We start from the raw sequence: 19,003 nt of genomic DNA on the forward strand, positions 1-19,003 counted from the left end.
AGTGATCCTCCTGCCTTAGCCTCCCAACTGCTGGGATTACAGGTGTGTGCGATCATGCCTGGCACAAGTTGTAATTATTGTATGAAACAGCTCTCTGAGCCTGTCAGACAGAAGTGAAATTATGGTAGTAGGAAGGGGCTTTTTAAATTCTGACATATCTTAGCATATATATAGCATTGGAGATTTTCCTAGATGACACAGTCTCTCTAGGTGTCCAATATATTTTAGAAGTTTAATTCAGACTTATAAAATTTCATTTGCCATTTGATAGTTAGAGAACACAGTTGAAAAATTTGGAAGCAAAAAAGAAAAACAATAGTGTATTATGGATATCACCAGTTTTTCTACAGTGTCATATTTTACAATTGAAGCATCTACCTAACTTTAGCTTTTTTCTTCGGAGTTCAATTCCCAGTACCCAAACAAAAAAATTTTTTTTGAGCTGCAGATACAGCTCAGTGGTAGAGAACTTGCTTGGCATATAGAATGCCCAGAGTTCAATACCAGCACTGCAAAAATAAATCATTTTTTAAAGTAGCCTAAAAGGTATGTCAAAGAAGGAAAATAGTGTTCCTTTATCTTTAAAGCAGAACAGATATACTAAGAGGTGCACATGTTATTAGTTCTTGTTTTTTTTTTTTGGTTTATTTCTAAACAGGGAGAGAGGCATGGGAGTATTAGATTCCTTTTTTTTTTTTCAGTCCTGGAGATTGAACCTAGGACCTTCACACAGAGTTACATCCCCAGATCTGAAATGAAAAAGTATTTTTCACCTTGAGACAGTCTTCCTAAGTTGCCAGGGTAGGCTTGAACTTTCCTCTTGCCTCAGCTTCCCAGAGTGGTAGGATTGTAAATGTGCATTACCATGCCCAACTCATCATCCCATTTTTAATCAGCATTATTGAAGTATAATTTACCTAAAGGAGTATATTCACTTTAAGAATATAGTTTGATGAAAATTTTATTTTGTTTTTATTTTTTTTTTTTGAGATAGAGTTTTTATAGCTTAGGCTGGCCTGGAACTTGCTATGTATCCCAGACAGACTTCAAACTCATGTTCTTCCTGTCATAGCCATGTGGGGTTGCAGCCGTGTGCCACCAATGCCCTAGACTTAATAAGTTTTGACAAAACACACTTGTAACCACCAACACAATCAAGATAATAGAATATATGTGTCATGCCCAAAAGATTCCTCATGACCCTGTATAGTCAGTTCTGTAATCATGGCCTTTGGTACCCACTGATGTGATTTCTTCAGTGTAGGTTAGATTTGCTCCTTCAAGAATTTCAAGGAAATGGAAATATAATAAATGTGTCAGTACATATTGTTTTGCCTCTTTTTTCTTTTCTTTTTTTTTTTTTTTTTCTGGGGATTGGATTTAAGGTACATTTCCAGGCCTACTATATAACGTACTGGTCTTGAGGCTCATTCTCTGGAATTTGTACTTTTCTGCCAAGCAGGACTCCATTTTTTTCTTTTTTCTTCTTCTTCTTCTTTTTTTTTTCTGGACCTGGAATTGAACTTAGGATCTTATACTTGCCAGACAGGTGCTGTGCTGCTGAGCCATATCCCTGGCTCTGGATTACATTTTCTGTACTTACCACGGTTTATTTATTCTTTCACTGTTGAAGGAGTAGGGTAATAGGGCTTTAGCATTATTGATATTTTTTAACAGTGTCTAATCTGTTATGGACATTTAATAAACTTTATTTCTGATATTGTGCTTTTTATCTCTAAAAATTCCATTTGATTCTTTTTCATAATTTTTTTTTTGTGTGTGTGATGCTGGAGATCATACCCAGGGATACTTTGTCAGTGAGCTATATCTTTGGCCCTTTTTATTTTTTATTTTGAGAGTTTTTTTTTTAAATTCGTACCAGGGATCGAACTCATGACCGAGTGCTTGCAAGGCAGGCGCTTTTGTCACTGAGCTAAATCCTCAACCCCATTATTTTTATTTTGAGACAGGATCTCAACTACATTGGCCTAATAGGACACAAACCTGTGATCCTACTGCCTCAGTCTCCTTCAGTGCTGAGATTTTAGGCATGCACTACTGTGCCTGGCTAATAACATTTATTTTCTTACATTCATGGTTCTACTAAGTACTTCACATTGATTTTTTTCAGTTTTAGTATTGTTATCTTTATTTCTACAATTTCAGTCTTTTCTGGGTTTGTCCTGTTGATTAATTTATCCTATTTTTGTGCTGGTTCTGAGTCATATTTTCCTTCTTCAAATGTCTGGTAATTTTTATTTAGATGCTGTGCTTGTTGGGAATTTTTCTTGTTGATGCTGGGTTTTATTGTCTTGAAAAAATTCAGGCATGCATTTTGGGTCATTTGCAGTGGAATTTGATCCTTTTAGAATGTTTTAAAGTTTTATTGCAACAGGCTAAAGTAGGTCTAAATCGAGATTTCTTAGTAGCAGCACTACCGACATTTTGGGCCTGATAAACCTTTGTTGTAGGATACCGACTTATACATATAAGATGTTTTGGTGTGTCCTCGCCTCCACTCAGTAGATTCCAGGAACACTGTGCTCCTCACCACTTGTGCCAACCAGAAATGTCTCCATGTACTGTCAAATGTCTCTCGAGGTATGGCACAGGCAAAGTGCTGTCTCTTAAGAGCATTGCTGTAAGGCTACTTTGGCCAGACTGTTGTGGCATGACTTTGCTCAGGTCTCTACTGGGTGCCTGAGACAGAAAGACTATGGGGAGAAGCAGGTGTGTGGCAATGGGGAAGGGTAATTTGGGACACTGTATTCCAATTAGATTTGGCATGACATTGGAGAGAGTGGGCAAGCCCTCTTGGTACTCTAGGCCAGGAGATGGAAATTTCTTCTTAACCTTTATTTCCTTCGTAATGCCATTGAACACAAGTGTATTTCATAGAAAGGGTACATTTTAGCCCTTGTTATCTTGGCCACCTTTTAGCATCATCTATGTGACTTGTTCTCTGTGTGGGGAAGATGAGTGGGCTTTATCAGATTATAATTCATGAGCCATTAGAAATGTTTATAGTTAATTCTTTATGATGAATAGCCCCTTTTGAAGTCTGTTTGCCTCTTGGCTCATTAAAAATTATAATTATGGAAGTAGTATATCACAGAAGTTTAGAAAACAACAGAAGAACCCAGCAAAACTGTTATTTTAAAGTAGCTGTTATTTGGAATCTTGTTTGGTGGCAGACACCAATTTAAGAGGATTTAATAGAAGGCATCGGGGGCTGGGGATTTAGCTCAGTGGCATAAGCACCTGCCACGCAAGCAGGCGGTCGTGAGATCGATCCCCGGTACCGATAAAAAAAAAAAAAAAAAAAGATAGAAGGCATCAGGGAATTTTAAGTAACATCTCAATTTTGATGGGTGTAGCTGAATTCATAGTGATTGAAGGTCATCAGGCAACTTTTTTCTCTCTCTTTGGTGATCTCCCTCCCTTCCTTACTTGGTAGTATTTGAAGTACTGTACCAGTCTTCAGGTTTTACTTTCCAAATAATTTTGTTTACTCGCTGGGTTTTTTTGTTTGTTTGTTTGTTTTTGTTTTTGTTTTTGGTGCCGGGGATTGAGCTCATGACCTTGTGCTTGCCAGGCAGGCGCTTATGCCACTGAGCTAAATACCCAGCCCTCTAAATAATTTTTGGTATTAAAGATGCAAGTATTGGGGGTGTTTTTCCTTTCTTTTTTTTGGTATTTTTTTCTTTTTGTTTTCCCTATTCATATTTTTATTTGGTTGTCTTTTTAGGTATTTATAATTGTCTTTTTGTTTTTGTTTTGTGGAAGGGTGCTGGATATTCACACTGAGCTACATTTCTAGCTCGCTCACCCTCCTCTTGTTCTTCTTTTTTTTCTTTTTGAGGACCAGGTCTTACAATGTAATTGAGGCTGTTCTTAAACTCACTATGTAACTCAGGGTAGCCTCAAACTGTGCAGTCTTTTTGCCTCAGCCTCCCTAGTGCTGGATTATATGTGTATATCGTCATGCCCAGACCCTAGCCTATTTTTTATTTTTTGCTTTGAGACAGAGCCTTGCTAAGTTACGTAGTCTGGGTTTAAACTTGAGATTCTCTTGCTTCAGCCTCCCAGAGTGTTGGGATTACATTTTTGAACCACAGGCCCTTTTTAGGTGCATTTATAGTTCTCTTACTGTTTTGTTTCCCAAGTCCCTTTGCGGTCTTCAACATACAGAAACACTGATAAAGCAGTGCAGAGGACACCTATTTTCCCAGAACCTAGATTTATCAGTTATCATTTTAGCATATGCGTATTATCCTTATATATACATAATCATTCATATATATCATAATGGTATGTGGTTTTCCACATGTGTGTATGTGTGTGTATAGATATATGTGTGCAGTATATAAAACCTTTTGTTGTTGAACTATTGGGAAACAATGCAGACATGACATTTCAGCATTGCCTCTAGTGTATTGACTTTTGTTTTTTGTTTTAACTTGAATTGAAAGTTTATTTATTAGGGGGCTGGGGATTTAGCTCAGCGGCATAAGCACCTGCCTTGCAAGCAGGCAGTCGTGAGTTTGATCCCTGGTACCGATAAAAAAGAAAAAGACAAAAAAAAAAAAAAAAAAAGAAAGTTTATTTATTTACTTATTTAGAGAAAAAACAAAACAAAAAAGGGTAGAAATAATGCAGAATTTCAAAAAAATAACACTTAGAAATCACTAATTGATAAATTTCGTAGTCATCTTAGAGATACTTGTTCATGTTACAAAATCAAAGCATAAAAAGACAATCAAACAATGACAGCGTAAACCATTCTGTTTAATAATCCAACAAAAACTTGTTAGTATGATATCTATCTTACACATTTAATGGTTTTTTTGAGATAGGGTTTCACTATGTACTTCAGGCTGGCCTTGAACTCACATCGATCCTGCCTCAGCCTTTCGAGTGCTGGGATTATAGGTGTGTACCACCAAGCCCAGTTCTAATGACCTATTGATCTCATGTTTCATACCTTTGCTGTAAATATTTTTCCTAGGCTGTTGCTAGCTTCTGATTTCATTCCCTTGTGTTTCTTAGATGGTGACATGCCATGCCGTGCCAACATCCTGGTCACAGAGCTGTTTGACACAGAACTGATTGGGGAGGGAGCACTACCCTCATATGAGCATGCACACAGGCATCTTGTACAGGTGGGTGCCCTGGGCCTTGCTAAGGTGTGCTGCTATATTCTCAGCTGGTGCATACACAGTGCTCGCTGCTGCACCATGCTCAGAACAGCCTTCAGTACCTCTTCATACAGCCTATGATAGCCCTTAATTCTAGGGAGGTTTCTGGCTCAGGTAGCTGGTAGTGCTGAGGTGGAGAAAGCCTTTGTTTATAATTTCATGTAGTAGTGAGTTGGATCCCCGGTACAAAAAAATTTTTTTTCACTCAGTATTAGTTGTGAATATCCTCTTTTATTGCTGGGTCCCTGGTGCCAGCCTATAGAGGATACAGAGTGGATGAGGTAGGACAACTTGTTGAAGAGCTACAGCCATAGCCAACTGGAAAGAGTAATCAGTGCCCAGTGAAACCAGCAAGTCAGTTGAGTTGAGGGTGAATACTTGTTCTTTGGGTTTTGTAATAAACAGGTTCTGGTCTTGTTGCCCAGGTAAGAGCTGAGTGGATGCTCCAAGCGCAGGGCTGGAACTACTGCTTCACAGTAAAATTTGGATTCTGCCAAGTTAGTGTGGGAGTTCATGAGCATGATGACAATTCAGGGTTATTTTTGAGGTATTTAATAGTGCTGGGTAACTAGGCACTTATCTGACTTAAACTATTTTAGGCATAATGTATATTCTTTTTGAAATTTCCTTTTTTTTTTTTTTTTCCTTTTCCCAAGGGTATAGGGCTGAAAACAATTTATTATCTTGGTTATGTGTAGATGATAGATGTCACTATATTAGCGCAATATTTAGAAAAGACACATTTTGATCCATGGACATTACTACTGATCATATACCTGATTTTTTTCTTGTTGTTCGTTTTATTTTTTTAATATTAGGAAAATTGTGAAGCAGTGCCTCACAAGGCAACTGTCTACGCACAGCTGGTGGAATCCAAAAGGATGTGGTCGTGGAACAGGCTCTTTCCTGTCCATGTTCAGACCAGCTTGGGAGAGCAGGTCATCATCCCTCCCTCAGATCTGGAGAAGTGCCCTGGTGCACCCTCGGTCTATGACATCCAGCTGAACCAAGTGTCACCTGCTGACTTCACTGTCCTTAGTGATGTGTTACCTATGTTCAGGTACCAAGGAGCTTCCTCAAGTAACCAGTGCTTTGAGACATGTTGATGGAATTTAGGTCTTTGGAAATTCAGTTTATGTGGGAAGGAAACCTAACTGAGTGCTCTGCAACCAACTATTATTGCTGGTAATATTGTCATAGAAGCTTAACAGTGATTTGTGTGAGGCTAAATTATGCTTCAGTTACTGAATATTCTTCCACAGTGTGGACTTCAGCAAGCAAGTTAGTAGCTCAGCAGCCTGTCATAGCAGACAGTTTGAACCTTTGGCATCTGGCCGAGCTCAGGTGGTTCTTTCCTGGTGGGATATTGAAATGGATCCTGAGGGGAAGATCAAGTGCACCATGGCTCCCTTCTGGGCACACTCCAATCCTGAGGGACTCCAGGTAAGAGGCGTGGGAGATGAATGCAGTGTTATGTAAGTCAAGAAAGTTGTGTATTTTGTTTGTTGAGCCTGAGATCCTAAGAATTTAGACACAAATAACTATCAAAGGCAAAAAAGAATTCCTTTCTTTGTGTCTCTCCCTCGCTCCCTCTGTGTTTCTCTCTTTTTCTCTGTCTCTGTCTCTGTCTCTGTCTCTGTCTCTGTCTCTGTCTCTGTGTCTCTCTCTGTTTCTCTCTCTCTCTCTCTCTTTCTCTGAGTACTAATGATTGAATTCAGGGGTGTCCTACCATTAAATACATCCCCACCTAGCTTTTTTCTTTTTCTTTTTTTGGTACTGGTAATCGAACTCGGGACCTTGCACTTGCCAAGCAGGCGCTTATGCAACTGAGCTAAATCACCAGCCTTTATTTTTCCTTTTCTTTTTTCTTTTTGTCTTTTTGAGACAGGGTCTCTATTCAGTGCAGGCTGGCCTTGAACTCACTTTGTAGCCCAGGCTGGTCCCAAACTCGCAATGATCTTCCTGCCTCAGCCTCCTGAGTGCTGGGATTACAGGCGTGAGCCACCACTCCTGACTGTTTTTCTTTTTGAGACAGGGTTTACTATGTAGTCCAGACTTCCTGCCTCAGCCCCCCAAGTACCGGGATTGTAGATGTGTACCACTGCACTCAGCTACCAGTCTTTTTTATTTTATTTATATTGTGATATTGAGGATTGAAACCAGGCTTTTTGCACGGAACTGCTTCCTCAGCCCACTCACTGAGGTCTCACAAAGTTGCATAAGCTGGCCTCAAACTTTTTCTTTCAAATTCGTTTTATTTCAAAGAAAAAAAATTTCAAAACAAGTCAGGGGGCAATCATGGTACATACATTGTGTATTGTCATCCCCAAATCATTCACCCAGAACACAGGACATCTGTATTCAATTCTCAAAATAGTGCCAGCTGTGGTGGCTCATGCCTGAGATCCCAGCACTTGGGTGGCTGAGGCAAGAGGATCATTGTGAGTTCGAGACCAGCCTGGGCTACAAAGGGAGCTCAAGGTCAGTCTGAACTGCATTAGCAAGACCCTGTCTCAGAAAGACAAAAGGGAAAAAAAAATTGTTCAGACAGTACCAGCACAAATCTTTGTCTTCAGTGACCTCAGAGAAATCCATAGTATAACTATCTTAACTATCATATATATATACATATACATATACATATACATATGTTGTTTCTGAGAAATGCAACTTTAAACTGCTGTGAAGTAGCAGAAAACATAATATATTGTAGCGAGGTGCCATTTTCACCTATTAGTGAATAAAGTTCATACAGTCTGATAGTGCACTGTTGGTGAAGCTGGGAGAAAGTGGGGAAGTAAACTTCAAAACGTCCGTGGAACACAGTGTGGCGTGTAGAACTCTAGCCATTGATACAGAATAATCTCTGGGATGTATTATTAAGTGAAACCAGAAATTAAGATGCAGAACTGTTGTGGTATGTCAGCACTGATGTTAGTAAAAATAAAGAGTGCATGTGGTTACATGTGTATAGTTGTGTATAGTGTATGTATGAGGATATCTTTGGAAACTGGTAAAAATGGGTTGTTTTGGAGGGGCACCTGCAGATTAGGGTGTAGGAGAAACTTATTTCTTTCCAAACATCTTTTTATCATTTGAATTTTCTTTTTTTTTTTTTTATCATTTGAATTTTCTCTCGCATCTATCCTCAGCCCACATACTCAACAGAAGAAAAAGTGGGGAAGATGTTTCAGGGCCAAGAAATAAAACCTTCCCTCTTTACCCTTGTGTATCTTAGGTAGTGGCTGTCTGGTGTTACCCCTGGCTTTTGTTTTGATTGACTGTTGTGGGATTGTTGTCAGTCAGCTGGGCCTGTGGACTCCTTAGCCTTCTTTCCCTTTTAGTTGCCTGACCCCACACTGGTGTGGATTAGCCAGTGTGTGCCAACTTTCCTCTGTAGCCTTGACCTTCTGCAGGCAAAATATGTATGCCTGTGTGTATATGTGTGTATGTGAATTCAATCATAAAGTGTTGGTACTTTTTATTTGCATATCTTCAGAGCACTACTGTGTATTTTCTCCTGAATCTGTAGATAAGACATTGGGTAAGCACAGCAGTAGCCAAACTGAGACTCAGCAAGCTCAAGGTTGGATTCAGGGCCTTGTGTTCAGAAAGAATGGAGGGGATCTGGTCCTTATGTCTTCCCAGTGTGGATCTGTGTCTTTTCTGTATCAACAATGGATTTTGGAATGTTAGGAATGTGAAAGCTGTTAACAAATCTCCTTCATGAGTCCACAAAACTGCTTTGGATCCCATTTAGCCTGTTACCATAGGACATAGGTTTTGCCACTAGCTTGTTAGCTTTAGGACCTAGGAACTTTCCTGTGTGGGCAATGTGGAAGGGAAAGGTGACAGGGAAGCACCCTAGCACTGCAAGAGGGATCAAGAAAGGCTTTTCATGGATAAATTTTTATAGTGTAGGAATGAATAACTAGTTTAAGAAAACCTGATTTTTCCTTATTGTATATTTCTTCCAGAACATATCTGGTTGAGTTTTCATTTTCTAATCTTTACCTTCAAATATATATTTCAAATGCCTGCCTTTTTGTCAGATTTACCTGTTGTTTTCTTATATTCAAGACCAGATGGGGTGAGATATGTTCCAGAGAAGTGGGATTTCATTTGCTTATGTGCTTAGCTGTCTTAGTTATTTTTCTCTCATTGCTGGGACAGAATACCCAACACCCAAAATTAGAGATAGAAAAGTTGATTTGGCTCACGGTTTGTAGGGGTTTTAGACTACTATCTGCTGGCTCCAGGGCAGGGTGATGTGGCAGAGGAGCAATGTTTGTGGCAGTGGAATACCAAAAGCAGTAAGAGCAAATGGGAGGAGCAAGCTTCTAGGGCAGGTGTGGCACTCAAATCCCCAATTCTAGCACTAGATAATGAACCAGTCACAAACTCTAAATTCAGCCATCTCTGAAAAGTGCCTCACCCCACCACCATGGTCTCATGAAGTTTTGTGTGTGTGTTGGAGGATCCAAACACAAACCATAACATTAGCCAAGCTTTTTTTTTAGGATAGGGTCTCACTGTGTAGTTCAGGCTGACATTGAACACACCATATGGCGTAGGCCATCCTTGAACTCTCAGCAATCCTCCTGCCTCAGCCTCCTGAGTGCTGGAATTCTAGGCATCAGTCTTCATGTCCAGCAGCCAGGCTCTTAAGACTCACACAGGCCAAGTTTTTCTTAGTTCCCGAGGATAATAGGATGATCATCTCATTAGAGTTGATCTGAGCACCCACTTTTTAGCACGTTCATTCTTTGTCTCTTTCAAGATAGGAGCTTTTGTCAAATGCCAACTTTTGTTTTATGCTGTATTGTAGTCTTCATCTTTTTAAAAGTCTGAATATTCTCCATATATATTATCAAATTTTGAGCTGCTGGCTGTTGGGTTCCTGTTCTTTTATAGTATAAATAATTTTGTGATATGCATTTTTATTTGGACAAGAAATTCCTTGGGGGAGTTTTCTCCCCCAAGAAAACTCCCTATATATAGGATTTGTAGTAAAGAACAACATAGCTTATTAAAGGCTGCTTCTGAGGTTGGGGTGTATCTCTGTGGTAGAGTGCTTATCTAGCAGGGCATGAGCCCTAGGTTTGATCCTTAGCGTGAGGAGCTAACTATAAATCACTATAATATTACACAATTTAAAATAAGACAGAACACCTGCTTTTTATCTGGAAAAATATGTAAAATCAAAGTAATTGTAAATAGTAACTGATATTCTGTTTATTTAAATTTACTGATTCCCGGGCTGGGGATTTAGCTCAGCAGCATAAGCACCTCCCTTGCACGCAGGCGGTTGTGAGTTCGATCCCGGTACCAATAAAAAAGAAAGAAAGAAAGAAAGAAAAGAAAGAAAGAAAGAAAGAAAGAAAGAAATTTACTGATTCCCAACATCTGCTTTCTCTCTTTTCCTCTCTCTTCCTCTGCCTATCCCTTCCCTTCCCTTCTTTCCTCTCTGTGTACAGTTCTTCCTCTTTATATACACAGTTTCCTGCTAAATCATTTTAAAATAAGTTGCAGACATCTGGCACTTTAGAATACATCTCCTAAGAATAAAACAGTCTTCAGCATAAGCAACATACCATTAGCACACCTAAGAACATTAATAGTAATTACATAATAGCATCTAATATATGGTTCAAAATAAAATTTCCTTGTCTCCAAATTCTTTTTTTTATTTAAGGAGAAAAAGAAAAAAAAAAAAAAAAACAGAAAAGGGGTACAAGTTATACAGAATTTCAAAAAAAAAAAAAAAAACAACACAGGAAATCACTAGTTAATAGATTACATATTATCATCTTAGAAATAGTTGTTCAAGTTACAAAATAAAAGCATATAAAGTGGACATTCAAACAGTGAGACTGCAAACAGTTGTGTTCAATGATCCAACAAAATCTCAGTAATATGGTTATCTATCTTACACGCTTAAATATACATGCAGTTATATCCTTTAGAGCACTTTCTTTTCCTCTCTTTTTCATGACAATTACACATTTTGGGTTTTATTACTCCCACAGTTTTTATTAATTTTTTTTTGAAGAGAATAAAACCAAATGTGACATAACAGTCAAATGCAAAGGATGGACATAGTCATAGTACATAATGTAAAAACAGAATATAAGGTGATCAACAGTGGTTACCATAATGCCTCTTGCTATATCATCAGTTATAATAAAATTGAACACAACAGTAAAGAACAAAACCAGTAAAACCAAAACATTGGAGACATTACAGGCCTTCAAAAGAAGATAATAGTTAAACCAGAATGGGCATCATAGTGAATCTTACTGTCTTCATAGTTGTTGCCCATACTCTCAAACTTGGTACTATCAAGCAAAACAGAATAGAGTAAAATCAGTCAAAACAAGATGGTGAGAGCAATACAGAGTTTCAAATCAAGTTAATAGGAAATCAAAGTGGGTTACTATAATATATCCTGCTATTTTTTATTTATTTTTTCCCTTAATTAAAAAGATAAAAATAAAAAAAATAATAAAGGAGATTGAGATAAAAGAGGATATAACAACAAAACAGCACAGGTCAGAAGGTAACCATTTAAGCAAAATAGTGTTTCACCACAAGATATCCCGACATAAAAGTAGTTACCATAGTGTGTCTTTCCTTGAAATCTTTGAGTATAACTTCGTATACTGTAGCATCAAACATACCAAGACAATGAAAAACCATTCGAGAATGACAGTATTACAGGGTATTTAGCACCAACTAACAGAAAATGAACAATGGTTTCTGTATTATCTCCTTGTCTATAAAACTTTTTGTTTATATTATCACATATAATAAAATCCAATAAGATGCAACATGTTAAGACCGATGGAGACACAAGAACAAAAGCTTGATGAGACTTCAAAACAAGATGATATTAAATCAGCACTAGCTATTATGATGTCTTGTTTTCTCCAAAATAGCTGTTCATACCTGCTCTGCCTCATTTCTGTTGAGCTCTTTTTCTGTCATCAGTTGTCAGTTTGTCTTCTTCATTTTGCTTTCTGCTCCATTCATTGTGGCCTCTCTGCTACTGTTTCTGGAATCTTGATATTTTTCTCTTTTAGAATGTCCTGCAGTATTCTCTGTAGAGTTGAATTAGTGGTTGCAAATTCACCTAGTTCATCTTTATCCTGGAAGCACCTTGTTTCTCTATTAATTTCTAGGAACAGTTGTGCAGGATATATCAATCTTGGCTGGAAGTTATTGTCTTTCAAAGCTTAATTATTTCACCCCATGCTCTTCGTGATTTGATGGTTTGTGCCGAGAAGTCTGCTGTAATTCTGATTGGTGTTCCCTTGTAAGTGATCTGTTTCTTGTTTCTGATAGCTTTTAATATTCTGTTCTTATATTGGATTTCTGGAATTTTATTATATGCCTGGGTTTAGTTCTGTTTAGGTTGTAGGTGGCTGGGGTCCTGTATGCCTCATAGATCTGAGTATCTTTACCTTTTCTACTAGGGAGGTTCTCCTTGATTATTTCTGTGAATAGCCTTTGCAGTTCATTTGTTTGTATCCCTGCTTCTTCCTTTACATTCTTAATTCTTAAGTTATAGATCCTTTTATCATCTTCTAGCCTTTGTATTGTTACTGCTTATTTCCTTGTTATTTTTTTAAGCTTTTCTTTTTTTTTTTTTTTGTCTTTTTCTATTTTATCGGTACTGGGGATCGAACTCACGATTGCCTGCTTGCAAGGCAGGTGCTTATGCCGCTGAGCTAAATCCCCAGCCCTTCCGTGTTATTTTTAAGAAGTTTTACATTTCCTGCTCCCACATTACAAATCTGTCCTCCAGTTCAGATAATTTATCCTTAATTTCTTTCAAGCTGTTATGCCAGCTTTCAATAGAGTTTTTAGTTTCCTGATAATCTCTTTGAACCTGCTTCATGTATTCCACATTTTCTCTATTTTCTCCATCAAACAATTCTCCCCTTTTTTTCTGTTCTTCCATTCCACCATCTGTTTTTTCTTGAGAGGTACTTAGCATTTCTTTAACTATTCTACTTATATCTTGCTTTACTTGGTTAAATACTTCACTTTTGAACTCGTCTATGAGGTCCCCGAGATATCACTTTATATCTGTTGGTGCCGTGCCTGATATTGCATGTTTTCTGTCCTCATGCTCCTTTGCATTTACCTTTCCTGGATCAGTGTTCTCAGGATTGGGGACTGAGGACCCTTTCTTTTTTTTTTCATTTTTATCGGTACCGGGGATTGAACTCATGACCGCCTGCCTGCAAGGCTGGTGCTTATGCCACTGAGCTAAATCCCCATCCCCTGAGGACCCTTTCTTGTTGCTCCCTCTTCCCATACTTTTTGTTCTTTCCATACAAGCGTATATAGGAGGCCCAGTTTCTTTCTTTGTCAGTTACAGTTGGTTTGAATGGTGCTGGCTAGGTGTTTCCGCCGACTGCAGTATACTAGAGAGACACAGACCTGGGCAGCCTATGCTGGGCCTGACCCTCCAGGTCAGTCAACCTGCTGAAGGCTTCACTGCATTAGGGTGTACTGCCAGGCACAAGGACCTGGTTTGGGCTAGCCTACTGGGTCTTAGTCCGCAGTCACCTGGGTCAAGCATTCCCTACCAATTCTGCTTGAGAGGGGAACATGTGACTGAAGTCACTGTAGCATCCTGTTCCAGGTAGTCTGCCCAGTCCCAGAATGTCCTCTGTTGGAGCCTCCTAGTCTGTGGAAGGATCCCCGTTCCTCTCACTCACCACAGGTCGATGCAGGGCTCCCCACAGCTCTGCTGTTAGTTCGGTTCACCGATTCCTGCTCTCAGAGCTTTCCCGTCTCTATCCCTGCTGTGCCGATTTAGATGCAGCAGCAGCGGCAAGAAATTCAAGCCAGGGTTTCCAGAGGCACGGGTTCCAGCTTCAGCACTGCTAGACTTTAGCTTTTCCAGTCATTGCACTAGGATTGCATTTCCAGTTGGTTTCTCTCAGCTTAGTTCATTCCTGCGTCGGCAGGTTATATCTCCTCCTGCTTTGGACTCCCCACACCACACCATTCCTGGAATCTAAGCTGGCTATCTCAGAGAGCCTCTGTAGCTGCTGTTATCTATCTGCCATGTTCTCCCGGAAGTCTCCAAATGTCTTTAGTAGCTTTTGTTTTTCCCAGTCTAGGTACCAGTTAGGTTTTATGTATTTTGTTTGATCTTTTTGTATTTTGAAGTCACTTAGAAGATAAGAGGAAATTCTGAATGTATTATACCATGTAGAATAAGGTTAAATCTTGGCTGGGAGCCACAGAATTTTTCTTACAAATGATAGATAATAAATGGCCCAACACATTAAGAGCATTAGTGCAGTTCTGTGTATAGGTACCAGAGACCGCATCTGTTCCCTCTTCTGAGTCACTCTGGAAGACCACATGTTAAAGCCAACACGGTTCCAGCAAGCTTTTCGGCCACTATCCTAATTTGTAAATTTTTACTTTATCCCTTTGACACAGAGGTCACCTGTAGTCTGTACTATGACTCCCTACAAACTGATACTTGCTTTTGGCCCTAGGATTAAAAGCATAACTCTTGCAGCATGATGACAGCTGGCTCCCTGTTCTTCATTTCAGTGGCGCGACCACTGGATGCAGTGTGTGTACTTCCTGCCACAAGAAGAGCCCATTGTACAAGGTGCAGCCCTCTGCCTAGTAGCCCACCATGATGACTACTGTGTGTGGTACACCCTTCAGAGGACCTGGTATGCCTGCACTTCCCAGGGTGGGGTCTGGGCCTTGGAGACAGCATGCTGATATAAATTCCCAACATGTAGATCCAGTAGAGTCATGAATGGGAAGACTTACATCTGAATGGAATAAAATAAGAACAAAGGTCTGTGACTGGGTACATTAGTACCTATCTATGTGTACTCAGAAGAGATTGTTATAGGTTGCTGGACTCCATTTGGAATAGACATACATAGAAACTCTAATCTGAGGGCCCCGCAACCTCCAATACCTGTTCTAAAGCTAGTGTTTAGACTCTGGCCCTCTAGAGACCTGTTGAAGGCCCATGTCAAGTTTGCTGGGCAGGTCCCTGTGCCATTCCTCAAGCTCTCTGGTATCTGGTGGGTTATCCTATCATCTATGTATGTCTTTATCTCCTCGCCTAGCCCTACAGAGAATGAGAGAATCCACCAAATGCGACCTGTGTGTGATTGCCAGGCTCACCTGCTCTGGAACCGGCCTCGATTTGGAGAAATCAATGACCAGGGTAGAACTGATCAGTATGCCCAGGCCCTGAGGACTGTAAGTGTCCAGCCCCTTGGTTTCATGCTCTGTCTAGCACTCTACTTATGATTTTCTATTCTCATTATATTCCCTTGTTTATGTGGCTTTTGCTGGCTCCATGTGGTGTGGCCACTAGAAAGCCAAAAAACTTGTTTTGGACTTCAGAAGGATTTGTTTTTACCCTTGTGAGAGCTTTGGAGAAGCTTTCCTATGGCCTGCACTTGTTCTGCTGGACAACATGCCTTTTTGGTCACCACAATTGATGTGGGTGAGCCTGATGACTACCCTCACTCTTTTCCTCAAATGTTCTAAAATGTAAATCTGATTGTGAAACTTTGGCTCCTTGCTGCCAATAATAGAAGCTTAGCCTGGGAACTTCATTTGTAGTATGGAAGGAGTCCCCTAATCTCCTGGAGTTGTATATAGGGATCCATAATGCATGGGTGCACATGCATGTATTTGTCGGGGAGGAAGGACCCAAGTTGTGTTTGAGTTCTTCTCCAACGAATCTTTGACTTATAAGGGCAGTTGGTCTTCGAGAAGTCATTTGAGAACATATTTGAGATAGTGAAGAGATCTGTGAAATGGAGATGACTTTTTGAAAGTGGGACCCACATATGGAGCTTCTAGTTGGATTAAGGAGGCCTTCCTGGCAGTGGGTACTATGGGGTGAGGAGACATGAGTAAGGTGGCAGCAGATTGCTGCATGGGTCCTGGAGGATCCAGGCTGGTGGAGGGGAGGATGGGAAGAGATCTTTAATGGTTTAACAGTCAGAATCTTGGGAGAAGGAAAAGGTTTGAGGTTACCAGCAAAAATCTCCTGCTAAACCAAGGAAATGAGTGCTGAACCTGCATTTTCCTCACAGGTGCTGATGCCAGACAGTGTCTGCCTCTGCATCAGCGATGGCAGTCTCCTCTCCATGTTGGCCCATCACCTCGGGGCACAGCAGGTACTAGATTCACACCTTACTGTTGGCTTAGGGTTGGCTTCTCTCTCGTTCTCTCTTTAAGGTTGGATTTTATCTCTCTTTCTATTTCTTTTTTTTTTTCTTCACTTTTTAAGGAGTTCTTGAGTTAGGACATTGCATGGCTCTTTGATTAAAACTTTTTGCAGGTACAGCTCTTGTGTGTGAAGAGTGCTTAGACCAGGAACTTAGGGATTCTCTTCCCTGCTGTGTGCCAGCAGGAAGCAGGTGATAGGTATTGCTGTGTAACTAACTATAGCTGGGTTGAGTTGGCCACCTTGCTGTGCTCATTGCCCAGTGTGGGTCCTGTCCCAGGTAGGTATTAAGCAGAGGCAGAGTTGTTTAGGCAGTGAATTTGCCTTGGAATGGTCTCATCACATTTTTATCTTGAATTTTTTCCTCAGTTAAGTAATCTATAATAACTCATAGTGTGGTATTCTCTTTAGGTATTTACAGTTGAGAGTTCAGCAGCTTCCCATAAACTGATGAAAAAAGTAAGTGATAATTGTTGTTACTGAATTAACAAGGGAGCCTGTGGGGCCTTGCTTCCTGAATCTGGGATGGGTGACTTTGCAGCAACATTGGTAGTGAGGAACTGGGAGAAGTAGCTGGTACACAGAGAACCCTCCTGGAGAGCTGGTGTGGGAGCATTCTCGGGTTGACATTAAAATAGAAACAAACATTTGGACCCTTATTGGTTTTTGTGCCTAAAGTAGCTTCGGCTTTTCTTCTCATTTCATATAAGACTAAAGGCCTTTGCAGCTATAGAATTGAATGGAGCACCAATGCCCAGGAAGTCGATGCTTGCAGCCAGACTGGAGAAGATACTTTTTTTCTGCCAGAAATAGGTTTGATTTCCTCTCCAAGGAGTAACCCATTTCTACCAGAACTGCAAGCCTGTTGCCAGGGCCTGCAATGTTCCAGCAAGAGAAATGTCTTGCTGCTATACCATTTTGTTTATGTCCTCATCCCTGGTCAGTGCTTCAGGGCCATTTGGCCAGAAAACTCAGAGAAGGCAACTTTGAGAATTGTTTTGGTTTCATTGCTGGAGATGAAATGTAGGTCCTCATGTGAGCTAGCCAAGTGCCACTGAGCTATACACCCCTGTCCAAGAGACTGCCCCCCAACAAAACAACAGTATATACATGTTTAGCTTTGTTTGTTTGGTTTTTTCCAAAGATCTTCAAGGCTAACCACTTAGAAGATAAAATTAATATCATTGAGAAACAGCCTGAGTTCCTAACATCCACAGACCTGGAGGGTAAAAAGGTGAGAATCGGGAGCTTTTTGGTTGAGCTAGGTCTGAGAGGGTGCACAGTGCAGCACTGAGGTAGTGCCAGCCTTACCCTGTCCTCTGGGCCTCTTGGTGTCCCCTGGGTAACCATCAGCTGAGACCTGGCAACTGTGGTGCATGTGGTGAGGTATTTGTAGAGAGGCTTGTTGAGCACCGAACTTGGACTCTGCTCTGCCCCTCAAGTAGGGGCATGGTAGCTTATTGAAGTTAGAGGAACATAATGTGACCCCTCTCTCTTTTACCTTCAAAGAAAACCTCACCACTTATTCCTCTTCACATCCCCTGCCAAAATTGTTCTAGCTCTTAAAACTACTCCTACCAGGGACCTCAGGGTTTCCAAATGCAGTATCCCTTCAGACTCCAGCTTTTTATGTCCTTAGGCCCAAGTCATCTTGAGGACCTCACTTTTTGTCCCCAAGAAACTGCTCATCCCAGGTTTTCTTTGCTCTCACTTTACTGGCTGCTTCTTGTGGGTCTCCTTCATGGTTGTTTCTTCTTTTACTTGATCTTTCCTTCCGCCGTTTCCGGGCTTTTCACCTTGTCCCTCCCCTTTATTCTGCTGTGTTTATTTCTTTTGAAGCACAGTTTCTCTTTATAGTTTAGACTGGCTTTGAACTCACTATGTAGCCCAGGTTGGCCTTGAACTTGTGTTCCTTTCCTCTTCAGTGCTGGGATTATAGGCATGCACCACCACACCTGTCTTATTTTGTTCCTTTTTTAAAAAAATTTTTTTATTTTAAAGAGAATAAAACCAAACAAGATAAAACAGTAAAACCAGTCAAAACAAGACAATAAAAGTGATACAGGACTTCAAAACAAGGTAATAGGAAATCAACAGTGGCTACCATATGCCTCTTGTTACCTTCAAAATTGCTAACCCCAGGGCCCAGAGTTTTAGCTGAGTGGTGTAAGTGCCTGTTTGGCAAGTGCAAGGTCATGAGTTCAATCCCTGGTACCAAAAACAAACAAACAAGACAAAAAAAAACCTGCTGCACATACCATCAGACATAATAAAATCAAAACAATAAAACAAAATAATAAAATGGAACAAAACAGTGAGAACAATATTGGATTCCCAAAACAAGACAAGGAAATCCTCCATAGGTGCTATATTGCATATTGCTGTTTTCTAAATAGATGCTCACACTGCCAGCTTTGGGCCTGCAAAGTCAGTCAAACAATACAAGTATTGAGTTGTTTTTGTACCTCAGTTGCTATCAACTCAGCCTGTCCTCCAAATCTGCTCCTTCCTTAGAGGGGCTTAGGGGAGGGGCTCTTGTCTCCCAGCCTGCACGCTGGCTGGCGCA

The 19,003-nt window shown here is 40.2% G+C and overlaps 1 protein-coding gene across 2 annotated transcripts in view; it reads left to right on the forward strand.

Moving 5' to 3' along the window:
• The window catches only part of Prmt7 (protein arginine methyltransferase 7), a 41,950-nt gene that overhangs the window by 15,757 nt on the left and 7,190 nt on the right, over nucleotides 1-19,003 (forward strand). For both annotated transcript variants that reach the window (XM_063247556.1, XM_063247557.1), the window contains exons 6-13: nucleotides 5,050-5,162; nucleotides 6,017-6,258; nucleotides 6,461-6,641; nucleotides 14,781-14,908; nucleotides 15,320-15,455; nucleotides 16,304-16,387; nucleotides 16,849-16,896; nucleotides 17,582-17,671. In XM_063247556.1, the coding sequence (XP_063103626.1) occupies nucleotides 5,050-5,162; nucleotides 6,017-6,258; nucleotides 6,461-6,641; nucleotides 14,781-14,908; nucleotides 15,320-15,455; nucleotides 16,304-16,387; nucleotides 16,849-16,896; nucleotides 17,582-17,671 (1,022 nt within the window). The remainder of the gene's footprint in view (nucleotides 1-5,049; nucleotides 5,163-6,016; nucleotides 6,259-6,460; nucleotides 6,642-14,780; nucleotides 14,909-15,319; nucleotides 15,456-16,303; nucleotides 16,388-16,848; nucleotides 16,897-17,581; nucleotides 17,672-19,003) is intronic.

Source organism: Cavia porcellus, unplaced genomic scaffold (assembly GCF_034190915.1).
Source record: "Cavia porcellus strain 051 isolate PalLab524CR breed Dunkin Hartley unplaced genomic scaffold, mCavPor4.1 scaffold_4, whole genome shotgun sequence".
NCBI classification, from domain to species: domain Eukaryota; kingdom Metazoa; phylum Chordata; class Mammalia; order Rodentia; family Caviidae; genus Cavia; species Cavia porcellus.